Source organism: Podarcis erhardii (genome assembly GCF_964252035.2).
Source record: "Podarcis erhardii genome assembly, chromosome: 2".
In the NCBI taxonomy this organism is placed as follows: Eukaryota; Metazoa; Chordata; class Lepidosauria; order Squamata; family Lacertidae; genus Podarcis; species Podarcis erhardii.
In genome coordinates, this window is record NC_138498.1 from 119,758,675 (window position 1) to 119,783,869 (window position 25,195).

Below are 25,195 nucleotides of genomic sequence, written 5' to 3' on the forward strand. Positions count from 1 at the left end.
TTTGTAGCTTCAATTTTTTTCCTGACACACCTCATCGTTATCCTTTTCTGTTTGTGCCTTTTGCTGTGTATTTGCTTACTATCAGATATTCTTTTCTCTTCCCTGAAACACCTTGGAGCACATCAGAATTGTTAGGAAATTATTAGGATCACTTTCATTGTTGATAAGATTTCTATGTTGCCCCTCCTCAGAAGGACCCCCGTCTCCATCCTCGGCGTGTTGCAGCTTGGAATGTAACCGATTGTTCTGTGAATAATATTTCATGCATGAATTTCTACGATAAAATTTAGTTTATTTTCCTACATCTGAGGTGATCCTTATCCCAAGACAACTTACTGTGTTGCTTGACTTACTGGTATTTTCTTGTCTTGTCCTAATTAAAACCCAGCCATTATAACTCAATTTTACATGAAACCCATTACACTTTCTGGATTATTCCTGGATCAGCAGTACATTTATATAAGCTTTACAAGAGCAAATAAGGGATGAGATGAAGGTACTCTGCACATGCTCATGGGCACTCTCATTTGGTATTGCTTTCTGTGCCTATGGCACACTCCTGACTCAAATGGAGCTAGTCAGTCAGAAGTCTCAAACCCAGCCATTTCTCAGGGTTTCAGAGGGCATTAACACCCCAACTCTGCAATGTGAACTAATTGGTGTTGCTGAATACATCATGGAACCTGAGTTAAAATCATGCACTTAGCTACCTAGTTCTAGCTTTTCCACTTTCTCAGCTACTCACAAGTTTGTGATCCTCATAATGATGAGAGAGTGTCTCTTCAGAACTTCTTAGGCTTGCCTATCAATCCCTCATTGACCCTAGGAGATGTTCTGACCACCTTTTATCACCAAATACTTATCCATGCTGGCAGATGAGCTAGCAATGGACTCTTTCCACTTTGCCATGCTCCACTGGGAGTCCAAATGAGCATCTCTTTTGATCCCCTTGCAGGAGGGTGTCCCGGATAGTGTGACCTTGTCCCCACCCTCCACAATCTAGGTCTCTGAACCACTTGTTATCTATAGATTAAATGTGTCTCTGTGTGTTTATTTTAGCAGTTCTCCCCTGCCTCTTATGTGCCAGAGGGACAACTGGAGCTTATCTAGGGTGGATTTCCTTCCACTATGACAAGTTCTGCCATGTCTAAAGAAGTCAGGAGACAGAGCTTCAGTGACAGAGAATCTGAGACATCACAGATGAAGGGGGGAGAATCCTTCCACTCATCATGGTAGTGGAAAAAGAGCAGCAGGAGGAGAAACTCCAGCCAGAGTCAAATAGGAACGCATGCTGGATATGGTTTGCATTCCCACCCCCAAAGGAGCTGACAGTGGCTTTGAGACTAGAGAGGCTGCACTTCCCATCTTGTTACCTCTGCTCAAAGAAGTTTTAGAATATATTGCAAAAACTGCAAAATAGATGCAAAGCAAATGGGATGAGTGGGTGTAACATGAGCAGTTATCTCAAGGGCATTGGGCTCTCTGGAAGAAATGATCTTCCTTTCTCCATTACTTCCTTCATCTAACTATCATTGCCGTGATATTTCCCAACAGAAATGAAGAAGAAGGGAAAAAATCAGCACTCTTTCTTGCCAGCTCAAAAGCAACTAAGTCCTGAGACACCGTGAAGAGCAACAGATTTATCAGGGCACAATTAGCTCAGTATTTTTAATATAATGTTTGTGAAGGAAAATACAGATATTAATTGTATGTACAATGAAGAACAATTAATATCTCAAAGTTCAACATGCTTTAAATGGCATTTTACAACAAGGAATAAATTATTCTTACCATGTTTATTCCCCCCTCCTAAGAACCCTCCCATTGTGGGTGGGTGGGTGGGTGGGTGGGTGGGTGTGTATCTGTAAATAATGTTTCTGTGCCCTCTGTTAACTGTTCCTGAAACAAAATATTTCACTACTCAGTTACACTTTTCTCCTCTATTTGTTTCAGCAGTCCCAATCAATTTTCCTATTAAATCAATATATTGAAATGCAGGAAGTGCCAAAGAACCTGAATTTTAAGAGAAAGACATTCAGCTTTCCAAGTTAAAATAGCACAATTAAAAATAAAATGTAAACATTTAGACACTTCTTAAAGGTTTGAAAAGTAACCATCAGAAAAGGAGCCATAAACATGCTTTTAAATCTAAGAAGCTACATTTGCAAGGCAAGTATGTCTTTTTATTCATTACTGTGCTGGACAACAGTTGTCGAAAATGAGTTATTTAAGAACCAGCTTTTGTTGTCAGATGCTCTTTTGTGTTCAGATCAGGCCTGAGAACAATTATGTAGCACTTGGGAAAGAAGATGCAGCCCAGAAGCCCAGCACTGGAAGCCAAGATAGAGAAGATCTGCACGGACACCATGTATTTCCCCTTTGTGCTCAGGTAGGTGGGCACAAATGAGACCCAAACACTGCAGAAGACCAGCATGCTGAAGGTGATCAGCTTGGCTTCATTGAAGGCCCCAGGCAGCTTCCTAGCTAAGAAAGCCACCGTGAAACAGATGGAGGCCAGGAAGCCCATGTAGCCAAAGACACCATAAAACATGGCAACAGACCCCTCATTGCATTGCAGGATGATCTCTCTGGGCTGGGAATGCATGTCAGACTCTGGGAAGGGAGGAGAGATTCCCAGCCAGAAGATGCAGATGACAACTTGGACACTTGAACAGGAAATGACAATGGAGTTGGCCAGACTCTTCCCCAGCCATCTCCTCATCGTGTTTCCTGGTTTTGTGGCCAGGAAGGCCAGCACCACAGTGATGGTTTTGGCCAACACAGAAGAGATGGCAACTGAGAAGATGATGCTGAAGGCCATTTGTCGGAGAAGACAGGTCACTTTCCTTGGCCTTCCAATGAAGAGCAAGGAGGACAGAAAGGAAAGCAGGAGGGAGATGAGGAGGATATAGGAGAGGTTCCGGTTGTTGGCTTTGACTATGGGAGTTTCTCGGAATGTAATGAATATTGCTAACACAACACATGTGTTTAAGGATAAGAATAGGGCCAAGAAAGCTAGGAAAATCCCCAAAGCTTCTTCATAATGCAGGAAGGTGATGATCTTGTAGAAACATTGATCTCTGTCCTTGTTTGGATGCTGATCTTCTGGACACCTGTTGCAATGCTCTGCATCTGGAATGAACACAAAGAATATCAACTTTACTGTAATGCTTTTCATTAACAAAAAGTAATACCAAAGTGGTCTCCACTAAAAGGAACCTTAACTATATTCAATAAAAATCACTGCATATAAATAGGGAGAGTATTTATTGGTATTAATGATATTACGAGACAGGAAAACCTGAAGCAATAGGGACCACTGGGGCGCATTGGAAGATGGCCGACAATTCCATCTCTCCGTCTCACACGGGGTAATTAAGAGGCTGATATGGGAGTATGCAGCCTCCCTTGTTACCCCTGGGAGTGGGGTAATATTGCCTCGCCTGCTGTTGCCATAAATCACCCTGAGTTCGAAAGGGGGTGAAGGCACTAGGTGCACAGCACCCGTGTGGCACGGCTCTCCCGGACGCTGTCTCTGATCGCACGAACTGGTTGCAGGAGCTCAAAATAAACAATTAGAGAGAAACAAATGCACATATTTCAAGTGAAGAACGGGAGTTAAGACTGCTAATTGAGGTGACCTCTGTGAAGTAGAGCGACGGGTTGGATTCAACCGGAAAATATTCATGAAGAAGATACGTCAAAGTGTCGGTATGTTAGAACAGGACTGGAAGGGGGGGAAAACTTTTCTTTTTTTCGCTATGTGATTACCTAACAACCCCTCCCCAAGAAAGAACCGTTGCATAATTGACTATAAGCGGGATGATAAAAAGTTGCGTGGAAATAAATTATTAACCAAAGGTTTGACGTATGGAGATCTGGAAAAGAATAAGGGCTTTTGGAATGGCGCAGTCATAAAAAGAGAGTCGCCATCTTGGCAGGATTTGTCGAAAGATATCGAAAGATTGATGTTCGAGGAGGAGGAAGCTATGGCTCGTTATCATACTGGATTCCTGGCAGAACCTCCTCAGAAGAGTGAGAAAGGGAGTGACAGACCTGCAAAGATTAACGAGTAGACGCTAAAACTGTTTGTTTTTGGGAGTGATGAAGTGTGCCAGCCGTCTGAATATGACTCTTGGACGAATGGAAAAACCCACACAGGATTATAAAAATATCTCTTTTCAACTCGCTTGTGGAGATTTTCAGAGGTCACAAAGAGAAAGGAATAATATATGAAAACAACAAGAAGAGATTTGGAAAACAACAAGAAAGGATTGGATAGAACTGTGAACATCATTTGGACAGAATTGTGGATATTAAAGCAGCAGCAGCAGCAATAAGATGATCGGATCCTTTTCGGAACTTGAAATATGGGTACCCCCAACAAAAAATTTAAAATTTGGCTCTGTAATTTGGAATTAATGTGATTTGATTTGATTTGATTTGATTGGTCTGTTAATAAAAATTATTTTTTTTATATAAAAAAAGGAAAACCCGAGGCAATTGGAATGTCTTCAATTGGTGGTAAAAACAATGGGGAGAGGATTCCCCATACTAAGGGAATCACAAGGCCCTCAATAATATTTCCGACAGGAATAAAAGAATTCTAAGCCATGGTAACCCTTTTCCAGAAAGGATGTCAATGTTAGGATAAGGGTCCCGAGGCCAAAAGCTTCTAAGATGACACTCAAAATGGACCTTGTTCGACTCAACTGTATGAAACATTTGTGCCTGACAATCATCTGGGAGTTCATGGTGCCTCTTGTGCCAAGTTTGGCTAAAAGCCCAAGTGCTGTTAAATTCCCACATCTCAGGATTTTCTCCCATTTTGTGTAGGCTTCCAATTGTCATTGATCCTGTCAATACAGCAATACACCCAATAGGGAAAATGCCCAGTTGTGTTGTAGCAGTGCATCAGTGAAAAAACTCCCCTTTAATAAACCCCGGACACCAGAAAGGTCCTTTGTCCTCTTCCCCAAGGGCAGGTCTTTCTGCTGGTGTCACCCACCTTCCTGAGGGGCCATTGTTCCTTCCGCACAGGGAACGCAGTCATAGCAGCAGAGCACCATTCCTTCCTGAACGACCTTGAAGAATCCAGGCTGGCAACTTTCCACACACCTGGAAGAAGGCAGGGGCTGAGCATAAAGGGGCATCAAGGAAAACGTGTTAAGGCTGATGATTTAAGAATGATAACAACGTATTACTTGATTAATTATCTTTAACAAAACTTATTAACTGCTTGATTGCAGCAAAACCTCTAACGATAATGTTTCCCTGTTAAATCAAAACCCAAGATTCTTCCTCTTCCCTTCTCCTGCTGCTCAGTTGTGTTTCAGTTTGGTTTGTTAAATCCTCAAAGCATAGACCTCCCCTCTTGGACTTGATACAGTGTCATGATTGCTGTATAAATCAGAGGTAACTAAACTGTTTTCATTTGAGGGCCATAGTTACCCAAGCGGAACCTTCTGTTGGTTTGGCCAAAGAGTCAGCTTGATTGAGAACCACAACTCTCAAGTCCTCAGTCCAATATGTTTTGCCATCAGCCATTTTCCAGTACTCTAAATTATTTTTTGTATTTCATTGTACGATTCAGTTTTATAAAGCAGATTTGCACAAACATATTTTATCAAAAGGGAGGTGTCTCAAAACCTTTTAGCATCACAGTATAACTGCAGCAGACATACAGTACAGTAAAACTATTTCCAGAAAATAACCCTTGTTTTGTTTTGTTTTTTTAAAAAGTGGTCCTAGGTGCCATATAGAATTTGGGGGAGGGGGTCCAGATATTAGCCACCCTTCATATAAATAAATGATAAACTGGTGAAGAAGTTCCTGTCACCACAACCTGTTTTTGAACTGGAGCTGGGACAGTATTTTCTAACAATATTTTTTTCATTCACCAAATTGGTTGGGAGAGGAACTAACTGCAAAAGTTGAGGGATGGTTAAATTTCCTTGAAGGGTTCAAGTTAGGAGGCCATCTCTTCCAGCAAACAAACCTATTGCACACTTTTCTGGAAATTGCTGCATAGAACATCATCCTCATCATCATCATTATTATTTATACCCCGCCCATCTGGCTGGGTTTCCCCAGTCACTCTGGGCAGCTTCCAACAAAACACTATTAAACACATTAAAAGCTTCCCTAAACAGGGCTGCCTTCAGATGTCTTCTAAAAGTTTGGTAGTTTTTTCTCTCTTTGGCATCTGATGGGAGGGCGTTCCACAGGGTGGGTGCCACTACCGAGAAGGCCCTGTGCCTGGTTCCCTGTAACTTGGCTTCTCGCAACAACATGGATTTACAGGAGCATTTCAGGAAAAATTGCTAGCACTGATTGTCAGCCAAGCTCAGATGCTGACAGGAGAGAGAGAACAGTTAGCAGCAGAAGGCAGGGAGGAGGGGGAGAGCAGCTGTAATCTGAGCTCTGAACAAAGGGGAGGGAATAAACAGGGCCAGAGAGACAGGCAGCTGTGTGAGAGCTCCAATAGTGAGCCAGACGTTGGAATGCAGGAAACATTCTCTCCTAAATCTTGTAGGATCTCAAAAGTGGCAGAGACATGCAAAAGATACCGGAAGAGAAGGTGGGGGCTTCTGTGCTGGGGAAGGGGGAGGAGCTCAGTCTGGCCATCTTCTGGTGATGATGATGAGTAGAGGAGCTCCATCCTAGTTTGTTGTTTTAGCAGTAAATGTGAAATAATTAACAGCCAGAGTCATCTCGCGTTTGTGGGAGAGACCAAGATGCTGCTAAAAGCCACACTCTCCTACAGATTTTTTTATGGTTTAAATATGACAGGGGAAGGGAAAAACCATTGGCCACCTCTTCTACCTACTAAAATAAGCAACCACCTAGAAATCACCCAGCCAAACAGCTGAATCCTGCATATACACAGTTTCAGAGGAACCTACTCTTAAATCTTCAAGAAATGCAGAAGGTACCTGAAGGTAGCCACACACCGAGCATGGTGACTGTCACGAGTTCCCAGCTTGATAACACAGTAAGCGTAGGTAATTAAAAATGAAGATTTATTACAAAAACAGATAGCTCTGGATGGCTCTAACACAGCCACCACCATTGTCACTCAAGATGAGCCTTCTGAAGACTGCTTACGGTGTCTACAGAATATATTGAACGATGCCCCTTACGTCTCTTGTTTTGCTTCCTGTCTAGCAGTCCTCCTATTCACCAACTCCTCGGACTTATTGGATCAGCTCCAGCCTCTTCCTTTTCTGAGAGAATATCTCTGTGTCTGTTCACGCCTATTTGAGCTTTCTGAGAGCTTTGGCTGAGTTCCAGCCCGCTCTCGGTCGTTCCCCTGGCAACCTTCATTCCAAGGGGTGGGGAAGTCTCCTCTGACTGCTGTTCAGTCTGTGTCCAATCTGACCATCTCTGTTCTGCAGCTGGCTGTAAAGTTCCACTAGGAGCTGGCTCATGCCAGACAGTGACATGATTAGAGCTTATGGGATGGGAAATCGAATAAAATGAAACAAATTATTTCTCCCACCTGGTTGTGCCATTTGGGGCACACAGTGGCATTCTGGTCAATGTTGCACTTCAGGGCCAGGGATATCTGTCTCTTGATGCTCCCAATCCTCTCTCTAAGGAGGGACTTATTGGGAAACACCACCCAGTTCACAATGTCCAAGTCAGCTGCCAGTTCCCCGTTCTCATCCAAATACACTCCGTCCATTGAAGAATTGTAAAACTGGGCGTCTCCCAGGAAAGAGTGGAGCTAGAGGAAACAACACTGACTATTCAACTCTGCGCATTTCATGCTTGGATCTGCTCTCATTTGGGATTGGCTACAGAGTGTCAGGGACTGGTTGGGACTGGTTGGGCAGTCTGAAGAATTGTGGAAAGCACCAGCCAGAGAACTTCCAAGGGAACCCCCAGGAGAGGAGGCTCAGAGCCAGAGAATTGGTGGTGGGAGACTGAGGAGAGCTCAGAGGAAGAAGACTGCAGCGGGGGGCTGGATGCTGAAGGGGGCAACAGGGTTTAGTGAACAGGGGGAGTTGGTGATGGGGAGCAGTTCAGACTCTGAGGCTGAAGCAGAGGAGAAGGGTGAAGAGGCTGCTGGAGAAGCCAAGGACCATTTGGGAATGACAGGGACAGATGTATCTAAATTGTACAGAAATTTATTTATGCATGCAACAACAGCAGCTACTCTCCTAAAAAAGGAAAGAAGCAGACGGAAGAATGGATACAAAATCTAATGGAATATGCAGAAATGGCAAAAGTTCCCAGAAGAATAAAAAATCATGTTAACTAACTTTTTAAAAATGGTTTATTGAGTATTTGCAGATAAATCACAAACAACTAAAACCATTGGCAGGATTATTGTAATAACCTGCAGTTTCATAAGAATATATATTTAAAGTAGATTATTAAATGAGCAAATTAAATGAATTTGGATATGCTGAAGATATAAGAAAGCAAGTTTTAAGAACCACAGAAAGAGGCGGATGGAGGCCAAACGGTGAAATGTTAAAATGATTGTAAAACTAATGAAATGTATAAATTTTAAAAGTATAAATAAAAACTTTAAAAAAGATAAAAGACCGATTGGGAAGTGTTGCTGTGTTGTATGCCGTTTCCTTGAATGAATGAACGAACAACTGCCTGCCTCTTTGTTCTGAGCTGCATGTGACTCCAGTCTGGTACCAAAAGATGTATAATGAAGGTGCCAGACAAACCTCCCTGGAGACAGCATTCTCCAACCGGGGAGCCACTGCAGAAAAAGCACATTCTTGTGTTGCCACCCTCCAGACTCCTCATGAGGGAGGGACATGAAGAAGGGCCTCAAACAATGATTGCAGTTGTTATCTGCTCTGCATAAAAAAAAAATCAAGATATATAAAATGGAAAATTTAGTTGAATGTATATTAATGGGATCAGAATATACTGTGGTACCTTGGTTTACAACCATACTCTGTTCTGGAGGTCTGGTTGTAAACCAAAACAGGTTGTAACCCAAGGCACACTTTCACCAATGGGGCCTCCCCCACCAAAATGTGTTGTAATCCAAAAAAAGGGACATGCGCTTCTGGGTTTGACGTGGTTGTAATCCAAACCGGTTGTAATCCAAAGTGGTTGCAAACCAAGGTACCACTGTAAATACACCAAAAATATGACAGATGTCCACATATATTAAACTCTTAGCATAATGAGAAGATGAGTCACTCAGACACTTAATAGAGGCTCCAGCAACACACACAATCCTTTATAGAAAGGGAAGAGCTAAGTGGAGCTCAGAAGATGCCAAAGTTACACCCTAAACAGGAGGGAGAGTCAGTGCAATGCCATCTTCCCTGCCCAAGAGAATTATTATGGAGGAGGTGGGGGTCGAATGGGCCACTGCAAGGCAAAGAAGAGGTTAAGCTAGTGGTGGGAATTCATACCGGAGAGACTATCATCGGAGAGGAGATAAAAAGGATTCAATTCATAGCACTTCACAAAGGGATTTGCAAAATTTCACCTCCCCCCTACATCCCCCAATTCTCAGACAATCTCCAAGACTACCATTCTGGAATTGTACAATTGATAGCGATGTTTGGCTGAGATGTCCAAGATGGGAAAGGAAATACCTGCCATGGCTGTAACCTTTGAACTTCCAGACTGTTCTTCAACCTCCACTTTGATCTAGACAAATACACAGCATTTAAGGAACGGGCCACAGCTTGGACACTGTTGTAAATCCTGTAGCTGTTTAGAGATAAGAGACTTTCCAAATATTCTTGGGGCGGCATCTCCAGTTCCTCCCTTTCTCGGCATCTTGCCCAGCTTTTCACTGACAATGTGTTCTTTAAATAGGAACAAGTAAAAGCTTCCTCCCAAAACTGCTGAAGTGCAAAGAAAAAGGCATCAATATCATCATATTTGGCCCATTTATTTGCCCCAATAGAGAAAGAAAGAATACTGTGGAAGTGCTGGAAATCTAAACCACTGTTGATTAACTCAATTAAGTCTACACTCAAATCCCACATCGATGTTGTGATCAAGACTTTCCCTGCAGTGGGTTTGACCAGCTTGTCAAATATCATTTCAGCAACTTTCATTCCCTTCCAGAAATAAGTAGATTCTACGTAATATAAGAATACTTGGACTTGTTGCCACTTTTCTGATGGTGGAACTTTGGACCTCATACGGTATGTATTATGTTGTGGAAAGCTTAGTGAGATAGCAACACAAATGCCACTCTCTACAAACATAGGTGTCAATGTCTTCATGAACGTCTCTCCGTTTTCAGTGTCTGGAGCAATGAGACCAATGAATGTCCATCTGAAGTGATGGAGCAGCTTGACAATCGCTGGGTAAACAGCCTCTTCTTTGGGGACCGTCCGATAGAAAAAGGGGAACTGTCTCTTGTCATTTAGAACATGTGAGCCAAAAGCATAGCTGACCTGGCGAAAAAAGGAGGACTCTTGGTTTACAATGTTTGGGATCAGAGACGAAATAATTCATACCCCAAATAACATATATTTGCTTTGTAAAAACACGTGTGTTGTTGGTTTATTACCCAGACTTTTCTTGACATATAAGACTGGATTCCATTTTTATTTTTATGAATCCCCACAGTTCCTGTTTTCATTTTTTAAAATACGCTTTATTCTTTTATTTTAATGCTTTATACTGTTGATTTGTTTCCAGAATTTTGTTACTGTTTTAGGTTGTGCACTACTAAAAGTTTTTTTAATAATTGAGTGGGTTATGATATTTTTAATTAATAAACAAATTTCACAGTTTCACTCAGAGGAAACTTCCCCACTTTATCCAATTTTTAGTGGCATGGCCACTAGTACGAGGGAAGTTCCCTTCCTTTTCATTTTATATGCACAGGCATACAAACACACAAACACAGGAATTAGCATTTGACACAAATGAAAGGGAGGAAGGACAGTTAATATCCAAAAGAGCACAGCTATTCATCTGACCATTTCTTATCTCCTTTCTTCAATGCCTTGACATCCAATGTCTTCGTCATTCTGAGCTGACAATACGCCAAATTTTCATGGCTGAGAACCACAGTCAAATGATCCCACCATCTCCATTCCTACCTGTGGCATTTTATAGATGCTCAACATGCTGGAAATCTGGATGGAGTTCTCAGAGTCAGAGTCAGCCCCTTCCAGAACAGCAATCAGGTTATTCTGTCCTCCGCAGTTGTAGTTTAGAACATTTGCCTGTCTAGAAGAGACCAGATCTACCAAAGCTTCATACGTTATCCTTCCATGAAAAAAGGTCTCATAGATATTGTAGCCCAGAGTGGTGTTGGGCAAGAGCCTGGGATTCTGGTTAATCTCTTGAATGGCAAAGATGAAGGACAGGGGCAGCCAATACCTTGTTCCTCCTTTGCTGAAAAAATGTACATATCACATCATATCCTCCAGCATTCAGTGACAAGCTTCTAAGGATAATATAAAATCCTGGATTCAATTTCTAGAATTTAATCACCCTAACACTGATCCAAATTCGGACGTTTGATAGTAAATTCCCAATTAATGATGCATGAGTGTTGGGAAAGCCTTGTTAAATCAATACTCATTATCCCTTGGAAAACAAAACTAAAGCAGAATGAATTTCTCATGATGGAATTAGACATGCATAGACTTTCAAAGAACAATAGGAGTTAAAAGGTTTTTAAAGGCTCATTAAATGACACAGAATATCTATTGCTCTCTCTCCTCTGCCCTCCCCCAAGCCTGTTATATTTATAATTAATTTTATTGATTTGTTTTTAAAAAAGAAGTGCAAACATTAAAAAAGAAAGAAAATGAAGAATTAAAAACTTAAATCCAAAAGCATCACAGCCTAGAAGGCCCAAAGTACACAGATACACCAAGCTCCAAAATGATGATAAGTAAAAATCAATATTGAATGGAGCAGCAGTAACCCCATCCCCATAAATGGACTTACTGCTTAAAGCTGGTAGAGGGAGACTCCTTGAAGTGCTGTAGATTAAATATAGCAAATCTGGCAGAAATCACTCCACTAATGAGGTGGTCTCCTGGCCTGTAATAAATGAATGGCTCAATCCTGTCTCTCTCCAAAGTCAAGGGGCATTTTGCCTTCGCTCCACAGTCTGCATGAGGCAGGAAGATCAGGAGAAGCAGGACCATTCTGTGCCTGCTTGGAACACCTTCCTTGTCTGTGACTGCTCCTCTGAACTAGAAGATAATTAGATAATGTGGATGGAATCCAACCAAGGCTTCACATCTAGAAGGAATAGAGGTCAGCCTTGCACCCTTGTATAGCAATTTGCCTGTCCTAAATCTGAACCCCAATTCTCAGTGGTACACAAGGCCTTTATGTACCAATCCTTCCCTGCTCTGGTGAAATATGTTCATAACTTCATGTTGTTGTCAGTTCTGATATCTCCTTGATTGGACTCAAAGGTGATCTTTGGACAAATCTCTGGAGCTTTGTTGAAAAGGTGATGAAAGAAAAACCCCTCTGTGATTTTGATAATTACAAAGGGAAGAAGCATGGACTCTGAAATGCCCTCAGTTATTTACATGGCTTCATGCGCAGGTGCAGGCTGGAGAAAAACATGTTTGCAAAAACTCCCACATGTCCCTTCAAACTCTGAGAGGCATAACAGAATGGGCAACTAAAAAGTCTAACTTTGGTGAAAGAAGCTCATTCCACACCCTCCATCATTCCTCTGATGTAAATTGGGATGCACATATTTTGGTGCCATGCTCTCGCGGGAGCCTGCTGACCTGTGCGTCAGTGCAGCACCACTGTAAGCTTGAGCAGGGTCATGCCTGGGATATGGAAGGCTGAAGGTTTAGAAGGGTCGTGCTTCTGTATCACAAGGGCTGACAGGGAAGTGGCAGGCCATTGCAGGTCCAGAAGAGGCTGGGGAGACAGCGAGGTCATCCTGGCTTGACTCCTTCAGCTCAAGAAGTTGCAGGAAACTTAGCTCCAGCCCCACCATTCCCCTGTAGCTTCTCACTCTGGAGCCCTCCCCAACAGACAGAGACTGTGATATGGGGGTGAGCTCCTCCCCTAGGTCTGTCTGTCAACATGTAGGACTCTTCTAGATCAGGGTGTGAGAGGAGGAGAGCGAGCAGGGCTGAGACTGTTCTGCTGCGGGATGGCAAGTGTACCCTCTGATTCTTCACTGTCTGCTCACATTGAGACACTCAGTCTCCAGCCTTGTCCTGTAAGGGCCTCCACCTTCTGACACCCCCCTTGATTCCAGTACCTCCCAGCTCTACCCTTCCCCCTTGTCCCACCACCAGGACCCAGGGGTTCAGTCCTCATCTTCCCTGGCTTCCTTGAAGGGCTCTTGGATGGGAGGATCCCCCACTCCTCCTCATCAGCCAGTCCGTGATACTTGGATATGGAACATGTTGAGACACAGGTCAACTGAGGTGACCCACCCCCAGCCACTGCAGGAAGCTCTATGGTCCGGAGGCCCCACACTTGGCTTCTGGAAGGAGACAAAGGTCTTTAGGGCTTCATGCAGCCCTTGGGCTGTGCATTGGAGCACCCCAACTTAGAGGAACTAGACAAGCATGTCTGATTTCACCCTTGCTTTTTCATATTTGCTTCTGCTATTAGACAACATAGGGAGATCTATGGAGTAGTCCACAATTCAGTTGAATATAAATTGAATTCATATGCAGATGATATTCTTCTGATTGTTTGTTCGAAATCTATTAAATATTTGTTTGAAATCTATTAAATATTTAAGTATGGTGATACCAAAAGCAACCTTTGTCCCTGGGTGCTGTTTAATGGGCAAATAGGGAGCCCAGTGAACTTTTCTTTCCAATCATTTTTAAAAGCCAAAGAATAATGATATAAACTTGAAGCCCTAATTGAAGGACAATTATTCAGTGTATGAGCTGCTGTAACCCCATGTTCTGAACAGGACCCCTCCCCTTATGTCTTTGGAGGCTTATTTTTCATCTTGATAATGATGGACGAGTGTCTTTCCAGAACTTCTGAGGCCTGCCTATCAATCTCTCATTGACCCTAGGAGAGAAATTCTTGGCAGTCAGATATTCTGACCACCTTTTATCACCAAATAATTCTCCATGCTGGCAGATGAGCAAGCAATGGACTCTTTTCACTTTGCCATGCTCCACTGGGAGTCCAAATGAGCATCTTTTTTGATCCCCTTGCGGGAGGGTGCCCTGGATAGTGTGACCTTGTCCCCACCCTCCACAATCTAGGTCTCCCCACCACCTGTTATCTATGGATTAAATGTGTCTGTGTGTGTTTATTTTAGCAGTTCTGCCCTGCCTCTTATATGCCTGAGGGCCAGCTGGAGCTAATCTTGGGTGGATTGACTTCCATAATGACAAGTTCTCCCATATCTAAAGAAGTCAGGAGACAGAGCTTCAGCTACAGAGAATCAGAGATAGCCCAGATGAAAGAGGGAGAATGTCTCCACTTATCATGGTAGTGGAAAAACAGCAGCAGCAACTGCAACTCCAGTCAGAGTCAAATAGGAGCTCATGCTAGCAATACTCAAGCAATTTTTATTTCAAGGAGCTGACCGTGGCTTTGAGACTAGAGAGGCTGCACTTCCCATGTTGCTACCTCTGCTCAAAGATGTATTGGAAGCAGTCCTAATCCATTTTCTTTTAAATTAGTATTTTAAAATACAGGAACTGCGAAAGAGTATGATTTTTAAGAAGACAACAAATGATGTCATGTTTACAGCACAAGTAAAAGTAAAGCTGAATCATTTGGACATATTTTAAATCCATCAGACAAGGAGGCATAAACATTGTTTTCTGCAAGTTGAACCTAGGTGTGCACTAGCTGCATAGAAAGTAGTATTCTTTCCCTGAAACATGATGGATTCGCCATTTGCCAGATTCAGAATCTGATAGAACACTAGCTCTAAATCATCAAGCCATCACAGAACAAGATCATATACCATCCTTTGATTTCATCATTAGATCCTCCTTTGTATTCAAATCAGGCCTGACTATAATTATGTAGCACTTGGGAAAGAAGATGCAGCCCAGAAGCCCAGCACTGGAAGCCAAGATAGAGAAGACCTGCACAGCCACCATGTATTTCCCCTTTGTGCTCAGATAGGAGGGCACAAAGGAGACCCAAACGCTGCAGAAGACCAGCATGCTGAAGGTGATCAGCTTGGCTTCATTGAAGGCCCCAGGCAGCTTCCTAGCTAAGAAAGCCACTGTGAAGCAGATGGAGGCCAGGAAGCCCATGTAGCCAAGGGCAGCATAAAACATGGCCACAGACCCTTCATTGCATTGCAGGATGATCTCCCTAGGCTGGGAGTGCATGTCAGACTCTGGGAAGGGTGGAGAGATTCCCAGCCAGATGATGCAGATGACAACTTGGACACTGGAACAGGAAATGACAATGGAGTTGGCCAGACTCTTCCCCAGCCATCTCCTCATCGTGTTTCCTGGCTTTGTGGCCAGGAAGGCCAGCACCACAGTGATGGTTTTGGCCAACACAGAAGAGATGGCAACTGAGAAGATGATGCTGAAGGCCATTTGTCGGAGAAGACAGGTTACTTTCCTTGGGTGGCCAATAAAAAGGAAGGAGGACAGAAAGCAAAGCAAGAGGGAAACAAGGAGGATATAAGAGAGTTCCCTGTTATTGGCTTTGACTATGGGAGTTTCATTATACTTAATGAGGATTCCTAACACAAAGCCTGCCATTAGGGATAGAAAGATGGCCAAGGAAGACAGGAGAACCCCCAAATGTTCTTCATAAGCCAGGAAGGTGATATTCTTGGGGAGACATTGATCTCTGGCCTTGTTTGGATGTTGATCTTCTGGACACCTGGTACAATGTTCGGCATCTGGAAAGAACAAGCATAATATCAACCATATATCCTCTCTACTGCATTTGAAGACAGTGATACCAAAGTAGTTCCCACTAGAAGAACATATCAATATATCCAATAAAAATAATTGTATATGACTCAGGAATCAATATTAATAATGTCAATGATAATGGACCACTTGAGGCAACTTGTAAGCCATCCATTGGTAGGGAAAACAATGGGGGGAGCATGGCCTAAGGGTCATCTAATCCACCCCCTTGCAATGCAGGAATCTTAACTAAAGCATCCAGGGCAGAGGCCATCCAACATCTGCTTAATAACCACCAAAGAAGGAGAGTCTATCATTTTCAGAGGGAGTTTTGCCTCATGTTTAGTCAGAATCTCCTTTCTTATAACTTGAAGACATTGGTTCGTGTCCTACCCACTGGAACAGGAGAAAACAATGTGACAGCCCTTTAGATATTTGAAGATGGCTATAACAGGCTTCCTGTATCTTGTGCGCCAGGGGATAGATGTCTCTCCCAAAACCACAGAGAAAGACAAATGGAGATAATCAGAGAATGATGGCTGAATTGCATTTTCTGCATTCTTCTTTGGTTGGAAGAGGAACCTTGCTCTCACCCGGAGTTTGCCTGGCAGTCTGGCACTCGCTTCTCCATGGAATGCAAAGACAGGCAAAGGCTTGGGGTTTATGGAGCAACCCGGCTGCCGTGACCCCCCGATCCCGTTCCTGGAAGCACAGGTTATCCTGCTAACTGGTTTTTTTAATTGGAGTAAACTACAGGCACGTGCTAGAGATGATAAGATAAGAAACTGCAAAAATCAACCCAGCTATGAGGATTTAAAAGGTTTGGATTGAGAGGCGGTTTCATTCGGTCAAAGAAATGATGGAGGGAGGGGAAACCATGGTTTACTTATATTTAGTTTTTCTCTAAATTTATGATATGGCAACCCTCCCTGGAATGCAATGTTTATTTTTTAAAAAATCTGTACAAGTGATAAAGGAAGAAAATGGAATGTAAATATGGAATGTAACAAAACTGGAGCTGGGTGTGGGTGTGGGGGAAAGGAACTGAGAGGGAAAGGGTGGGAACGCTATGCTTTGAAAATATGGAGAAAATTCCTCCTTAACCTCCATTTTCCACCAAGGAATGTGTTTGATACAAGGACAACTGGCCACAAATCAGCAGGGAAGAAAGGAGTCTACCAGCTGCGGGAATAGAAGTTTTTGGATTAACCATTTGCAGTCTGGATTCAGACCGTTCTTCCTAGGCTGGAAAATAGTGAAGCTGGCTTGTTTACTGGAAGCCAACTCATGGGATGAAGTGATGCAGTGACTTTTGGAAACTGTGAAATAACTCCCTTCTCCCAAGGGATGATGGGAACTATCAACAGTTGTAGGAATGAAGAATATAATACCATATATGGACGGGAAAACACACACAGGAAGGAATAAGGATTACAGTTAGAGTTCCTCATGTGAAACTTTTAAATTACCTAATATACCAACATGAATGAAATCACAAGATTATAGCTGTTATATAAAGGATTATTATTTCTGAATGTAATGTAATGGATATTATTAAGCTTTTGGAACGCATTAAAAAGATGGGAAAATGAAGCCATCAATTCTAGCATGCAGGAAGGCCAGTTTGATTAAATTGTATAATTTGACATTGGAATCATTGGCATTAATAATTGTATTAATTTGATGAAATTGGTATTGTTTTAAGGAGGCTGCTATTAGAACGATATTGGAAAATCAATAAAGACATATTTTAAAAAGAAGAAGATGGCAATCACATCTCCTTTCACTTTCCTCTTATCCAGGTTAAACACACCCAACTCCCTCAACCGTTCCTCATAAGGCTTAGTTTCCAGAGCTTTTATTGTTTGGCTCGGCCTACTCTGCACACACTCCTGCTTCTCCATATCCTTTTTATATTTTAACACCCAGAACTGGACACAATATTCCAGGTTGGGTCTGACCAAGGTAGAATGGAGCATTGCTATTATTTTCTTTGATCTGGACAGCATGAGCTGTTTTTGCTTGAGCATCACACTATTGACTCCTGTTAAGCTAGTGATCTACTAAAACCCCTAGATCCTTTTCATGTGTACTAATGGCAAGCCAGGTGTTCCCCATCTTATATCTGTACAGCTGGTTATTCATGCCAAAGTGCAGAACTTTATATTCCACCCATTGAAATTCATTTTGTTAATGTGGGCCCACTTCTCCAATCTGTATTGGAGTTATCATCCGTTCTAAATTTTCCCCTGTATATCGGAATGAAGCGATTTCCTCTTCCTCAAGGGCAGCCCTTTCTGCTGGCGTTACCCACCTTCCTGAGTGGAGATGGTCCCTTCTGCACAGGGAACGCAATCATAGCAACAGAGTGGCATTCCTTCCTGAACACGTTTGACCAATCCAGGGCTGCAACTTTCCACACACTTGGAAGGAGGCAAGGTCTAAGCACCAAAGAAATTGTGTTAGTCCCCTATTTTTTTTCCTATGGAAATGAGACAGAGGCTTGGGAAGGCCAAGGATTCTCACGTGGACCTTGCAACTGAGCATAAGGCTGAAAAGACCATAACAGTTGTGTAGTTGTTTGAGGTCCAGGTGGCCCAAGTGGTACTGAATGTGCATTTCCAGCATTGGCCCGTTGGCTACCCAAGGATGTTCCTGTTTAGGATTAGTCTACTCTCAGTTATCCATGCTCTGCTAACCTTCAGGTTCTACTATTGTGGGGCTACTCATGAAGAAAATCTGGGAGCTGCAGCTGGTGTGAAGTGAAGCAGCCAGGCTGTACAGTGTCAGGGCAGCCAAGAGGGATCGATGCAGAAATGTGGGAAATGGCTCACTATCAGTTTTTCATGCACACCAGGATGGAACGCAAACAGGATGCCCAGTTTTAGTTATTTTCTCACTAGGATGGGCAAGGTGAGAAATATGCAGGACTTCTTCACTTAGAATCATAGAATCATAGAATCCGGGATAGCGCGAACGGGTAATGGCGGATTCCCTCCGAGCTCTGGAGGGAATCGGCTCCGCTAAGGACGGGTCTTGCCGTGCCGGCGACACGGGGACCCTTAGAAACCGCAGGCGCTGAAGCCTGCGGACATGGAGACTCGGCGGGCACCTTAAGCGCCCTCCCCGACCCGCGAAGAGCCTTTTTAAAGGCTACGGAGGGGACCGGAGAGTGGCGTGGAGCTGAGAGTCGATCGCTGCCTTGGCGGAGCGAAGCCGCGAGCCATGACCGGAGAGCGCTATCTTTCTTCCTGAAATTTGGACTGAAAAAACAACTCGTGAGTAGAAGGAAATTTTGGCACTAAAAGTTTTATCATTGAATTTGAGTACGAGCGGGGGATGTGTTAAAAAGGAAGTCCACACTCCCCCCCCCCACCAAAAGACTTAAAGCAAGGAGAGGAGCACTAAGTCGGAAAGACTCTGGTGTTGAAAGGAGAAAGAACACTTTCATAAATTGGTTGAAAAAGTTACTTGTGCTGGAGTGAAGAGAGGGGAATCCCAGAGGTTTTGCTTTTGGCGGACCCCCCCCCGAACCCGGGCAGTGCCCTGCTTGGGAACCCGAGAGAAAAAACAAGGTGTTTGACAGCTGTCAAAAGAGCTGTCAAACGGACGTCAGCTTGGAAATTGAGTTAAAACTGTGTTATAACTATATTGTTGGGACTAAAAGTGTTACATTAAATTGACTGGAAACAAACTAATTCTGAATAACAAAGTAACGAACTGTTGGAAAAGAACTAGGATGGAAATCCCCCTGGAGGGAACTAAAGACATTGCAATGGCTGCGGAAGGAAAACTACTGGCAGAGATAAAAAAAATGTTTTCCCTGGTGGGAGCTCTGCAAGAGCAGAGCTTAGCCATGAGAGATCAACTGATGACCTTCAATCTTAAACTAAACAAATCTGTTGGTGGAGCTAACCGGATGGAAAAAGAATCTGCAGCTGCAGAAAAAGAGACAACTTCAGAACTGGGGGAAAAAGAAGAAAAAGAAGAAGGAGTTCAGGAGGAAGAGAGCAATCAAATATCTGTAACTTTTGGGAGGAAAAGAAGTGAAAAAGACAACCAATGGATCATAAATCTGCAAAGAGAGAGAAAGATGGAAGTCCCTGGAACAACTGAAACATTAAGCTACGAAAGAACGAATAAGTATGATGGAGACTTCTTCTTTAAGCTGCAACATGGGAGATCTGTTGATCCTGGACAAAGACTGTTTTTGTTTGAAAAATATGAGGAACTGGTGACAGAATTCCTTCGAGAAGAGAAGATCAATAAAAAGGACTATAAACAAAATTGCTGGAGAGTGATTAACGGGGGCCTAAGGGCCTCTGATGTGAGAAATCCGGGTTAAATCTGTCTTTTTTTTTCTTTGGGATATTAATGTGGGAAGGGGCAAATACCGGGACAGAGGGGGAGGGGAGTGCAGAGTGGTAAAAGTCTGGGGTTTAGAATAGAAATATTATTGTTTTTTGATTTAATATAAAGAATAAGGAATTTGTGGGAGAGAAATTAGGCCGACCTTAGAGAAACAACTTAATATGTATAATGGGATTTAAAGTAAAAATGGATAAAGGATAAATTATAAGAAAAGATATGAATAATATTTAAGAGATTTGAACAAATAACTTGCTGAGATATTTAATGAAATGGGAAGGTGGCTGGGGGGGTGGGGGGAAGTCACGGAAAGAGGGTAATGATTGTAAGGATATGAAACTACAGATATTCTGTTTTGTGTTTTGTGTTTATGATATATGTTTGTGTTTGTTTAAAAAAATTTTGAAAATCCAATAAAAATATTTTAAAAAAAAAAATAGAATCGTTTCAAAGCCCTTTCCCTTCTCTATGAAGAAGAATACTATTGAAACCCCCAAATTTCCCAGTAGGCAGTTGGTTCTGTTAGTAGTCAGTTGGCACTGCAATCTCCAATAGAACTTATCCAGCATTCTCAAGGACCAACATATAGATGCTTAAGGACAGTTATACTCTTCCAGTTCCATTGTTCCTTGCTCTTTAGTGTGGGTTTCTGTGAGGAAATGGGCAAGCTCACTTTCCTACAGGCTTTTTCAAAATCGATAGGTATTTCTGTTGCCGTTTAGATCAAGGTGTTTATCTTTTTTGTGAGTTGCTGCCTGCTTAATGTGTAATTTTGCTGCCTGAATCATTCAAAAATATCCATATATGTGGAACAGAAGTGAATATCTGTCACTTCTGTTCCATATAATAAACCCAACTTTGTTTATTCCTTTGGTGTGAGAACTTCTTGTGGGCTTTAGGATAAAGGTGGACATGTATTCATAACAAGCCCATGTCTGGGCTCCAGCGAAAGACCCTAATCCTCTCTTTAGTGTATCCTAGACTGTCGAAATATTGAATGTTGATGCTGACGGGCTAAACCTCTCTTTAGTGTGAGTATGAATGCATGTGGTTTCATGACAATTTTAATATGGTAATGGCTGGGGAAAACCGAAAAACTAAAATAAGCAAACCCCTGGAAATTGCACTCCAGAACAGTTGACTCCTACATATGCACAGCTTGACAGAGATTCCAAGTTAGGTTGCCAAAATGTTCAAAGCTGATGATGACAGGTATTTGAAGGCAGCCCCACAGGCAGCAGGAGACCACAATTAGAGACTAGATAAAATGCAGTAGACGGTATCTCCCACCTTGTTGAGCCTTTTGGGCAACACATCTGCATCAACGGTGCACTTTAGGTCTGAGGATCCCTGTCTCCTGATATTCCCAAACCTCACTCTAAGGTAGGTCCGATTGGGAAACAGCACCCAGTTCACAATGTCCCAGTCAGCTCCCACTTCCCCATTCTCATCCAAATACACTCCGTCCATGGAAGAATTGTAAAACTGGGCATTCCCCAGGAAAGGGTGGAGCTAGAATGGCAGAGAAAAGGGCAGTGTTTGGAATATGGGAAACAACAATGGCAATCCAACTCTGACCTTTCAATTCCTGGCTCTCCTCTGACTTGGATCTGGGTGCAGACTCAAGTAGCTCTGAGTGTGGGCTACACTGAAATTTATGCCTGGGTATATTTGCAACGGACGCGGGTGGTGCTGTGGTTTAAACCACAGAGCCTAGGACTTGCCGATCAGAAGGTCGGCGGTTCAAATCCTCGCAACTGCAAGTAGATTAATAGGCACTGCTCCAGCGGAAAGGTATACAGCGTTTCCATGCGCTGCTCTGGTTCGCCAGAAGCGGCTTAGTCATACTGGCCACATGACCCGGAAGCTGTACTTGATGAGCACCACAACCCCAGAGTCGGCCACGACTGGACCTAATGGTCAGGGGTCCCTTTACCTTTACCTTTATATTTGCTTAGGCTGCCAACCTGTACACAGTTGTTTGGGTGTATTCCCCATTCAACTTAATAATAAAAAGATTGGTTTAATGAATATTAATAGGATACTAATGAAAGGACACCAAACAAATACTACAAGTGTCCATGTATATCCAACTCCATCCTGATAAGTACACGAGACACCCAGATAATATAGGCTCCCATCGCTTGGACAAAGGCTGGAGCTCAGTGGAACTCAGTAGGTTCCAACATAGAACCCAGGTCAGGAAGGAAGTAGCCGCAATTCAGAGGTTTGCAACCTTTCTGAGTCCACTACTCCCTTGACCAACTACATAATAACTATAATGATTTATTATTATTGCCCCACCCATCTGACTGGGTTTCCCCAGCCACTCTGGGAGGCTCCCAAGAGAATATTATTAGTCATAATAATAAAAAAGTGATAAAACATCAAACATAAAAAAACTTCCCTAAACAGGGCTGCCTTCAGTCAGATAGTTGTTTATTTCATTGACATCTGATGTGAGGGCGTTCTACGGGGGGGGGGGCGCCACTACCAAGAAGGCTCTCTGCCTGTAACCTCACTGCGAGAAGTGAGGGAACTGCCGGAAGGCCCTCAGAGCTGGACCTTAGTTTCCCCCTTTGACCTCTCTGCAGCCCCCTCCATGGTGGAGGCGGGGCTCCTATCAGGGACTGACTAGATGAGAAGGTGTGGGGGAATGAGCCCCCTAGGGATAGCACAGAGGGAGAGGATTTGGAGCCTGGCTGCTGGTGGTGGACACACCCCTGAGGAGGGAAAGAGCTCTGAAGTGCTAGAGACTGGGAGTTTGGAGGATGAGGAAATGGGGGGGGGGGACATGCAGTTGCCCCAGCACAGAGCACAGACAGAAATCAGACATGGCAGCTTCACCACAGAGTCCACCCCCCTGACAGCTTTTCTGCTGGCAGCCTGACAGCCCACCCCCCTGTCCCAAAACAAGGTGTCTGATGCATATCACAGTGCAGGGAGCCAGGCAGAAGCAGAAAGGGTCCCTAGGCCCATAGACAGAGGGAGGGGCCTGACACAGAGGGAATGTGGGGAAGTGGGAGGTGCAAGACAGTTGAGCATCTCTCAGAAGTCTCTGCTTGTTTTCTGCTCTGCTTCCTTAATAATGGGGAGGAAGGGAGTTGCTGGGGGTCTGCAAGGTGGCCCAGGAAAGGGGGGACAGTGGTGCAATAGGGCAGGTGTAGGGCTGGTACTTCCAGGGCAGCCTTGAAGAAAATGTAAATAGGCATTGTGACTCTTCAGGGGGGAGATGTGGACGGTCATGTGGGGTGACGGCTGCTGTGGCTCCTGGGATCTGGGCTGCTGCCACTGTGGTTCCTACTGCCTGCTGGGGGAAGGGAGGAAGGGAAGGAAGAGAGAAAGAGAGCAAGGGGAGAGGAGAGGGGAAGGAAAAGGAAGAGGAAGGAAAAGGAGGTGAAGAAAGCAGTGGCACACAGTGCAGGAAGCCAACCCATTTGCCCTTGGGGAACAGGCAGGTCTTGGCCTGGGGAAGCAGCTTCACTCACAGGCAAGAGGGAGGGAGGGAGGGAGGGAGGGAGGGAGGGAGGGAAGCTGATGTTGCCCGCAGCTCCCCTGACAACCCTCCAAGGCACCCAAGGGAGCCACAGCTCACTGGTTGAAAACCACTGCCATGTGGTGATAGGGAGCCTGCAACACCATCTCTCTTGCGAAAGGGAATTCTTACATTGGGGGTTAGGGGTCGTGCTCCAAATGGGACACTGCAGCCAAGGGGGAAGGATTGATGTCCATTACCAGAGGGGCCTCTTGAGAGTCCCATGGACTGCAAGAAGATCAAACCTCTCCATTCTGAAGGAAATCAGCCCTGAGTGCTTACAGAAAGGACAGATCGTGAAGCTGAGGCTCCAAGACTTTGGCCACCTCATGAGAAGTGAAGACTCCCTGGAAAAGACCCTGATGTTGGGAAAGATGGAGGGCACAAGGAGAAGGGGACGACAGAGGACGAGATGGTTGGACAGTGTTCTCGAAGCTACCAGCACGAGTTTGACCAAACTGCAGGAGGCAGTGGAAGACAGGAGTGCCTGGCGTGCTCTGGTCCAGGGGGTCACGAAGAATCGGACACGACTAAACGACTAAACAACAACAACAACCAGAGGGGCAGTGCCCTCTGAGGGACTTTTGTGTATGGGGGGGCACAAAGAGGATCCAATTCAGGGCACTTCAAAAAGCAGTTTGATAAATTTCACCCACTACCTTCCCCAAGTTCTCAGACCTTCTCCAAGATGATAATTCTGAACCATCATATTTGGCAGAGATGTCAGTGATGGGAAAGGAAATACCTGCCATGGCTGTAGCCTTTGAACTTCCAGACTGTCCTTCAACCTCCACTTAGATCTGGAGGAATATGCAGCCTTTAAGGAATGCGCCACAGCTTGGACTGTGTTGTAAATCCTGTGACTGTCTGAAGAGAGGATTCTTTCCAGATCGTCTTGAGGGAGCATCTCCAGATCTTCTCTCTCTCTGCATCGTGTCCGGCCTTTCACTGACAATGCATGCTTTGCATAGGAACAATGAAAGCTATCCTCCCAAAACTTCTTGATAGCAAAGAAAAAGCGACTAAAGTCATCAGGTTGTGCCCAATTATTTTTTGCAAGAAAAAAAGAAAAAATACCTTGGATGTGCTGGTAATCTAAACCACTGTATTTTAGGTTTATGGAGATGTCCCACATCGCTGTTGTGATCAAGACTTTTCCTGCAGTGGATTTTTTAAAAACATCGATCAACTCTTTCACAATTTTGAGCCCCGCTGTTAAATAAATATTTTCTACATAGTAAAGAAATACATTGACTTGTCCCCACTCAATGAACTGAGAACTACTGAATGTCAATGTGTTAATGCCTAGTTTTAGGATGAAGCCTTGTGAGAAGGCAACACAAATGCCGCTCTTTGTAAGCAGAGGCGTCAAGGTCTTCATGAATCTCTCCCCGTTGTCGGTGTCTTGAGTCAGAAGACCAATGAATGTCCAGTTGAAGTGAAGGAGCAGCTTGACAGTTCCGGGGTACAGGGCATCTTCTTG

At 43.7% G+C, this 25,195-nt stretch overlaps 2 protein-coding genes across 2 annotated transcripts; both read right to left on the reverse strand.

Annotated features, from left to right (window-relative positions):
- Positions 1-1,895: 1,895 nt before the first annotated feature.
- On the reverse strand, positions 1,896-24,847 carry LOC309335215 (vomeronasal type-2 receptor 26-like; the record flags this gene model as incomplete). The annotated part of the gene is made up of 5 exons (XM_081850089.1): positions 1,896-3,132; positions 18,124-18,250; positions 21,468-21,689; positions 24,458-24,660; positions 24,790-24,847. 5 exons carry the CDS (start codon positions 24,845-24,847, stop codon positions 2,228-2,230), a joined length of 1,515 nt encoding a protein of 504 aa, XP_081706215.1. The 3' UTR covers positions 1,896-2,227.
- LOC309337145 (vomeronasal type-2 receptor 26-like) lies at positions 9,146-13,585 on the reverse strand. The gene is made up of 2 exons (XM_081853858.1): positions 11,052-13,585; positions 9,146-10,397 (listed from the first exon to the last, which is right to left on the reverse strand). The coding sequence occupies exons 1-2, from the start codon at positions 11,076-11,078 to the stop codon at positions 9,513-9,515; spliced, it is 912 nt and encodes a 303-aa protein (XP_081709984.1). The 5' UTR covers positions 11,079-13,585; the 3' UTR covers positions 9,146-9,512.
- Positions 24,848-25,195: the final 348 nt, after the last annotated feature.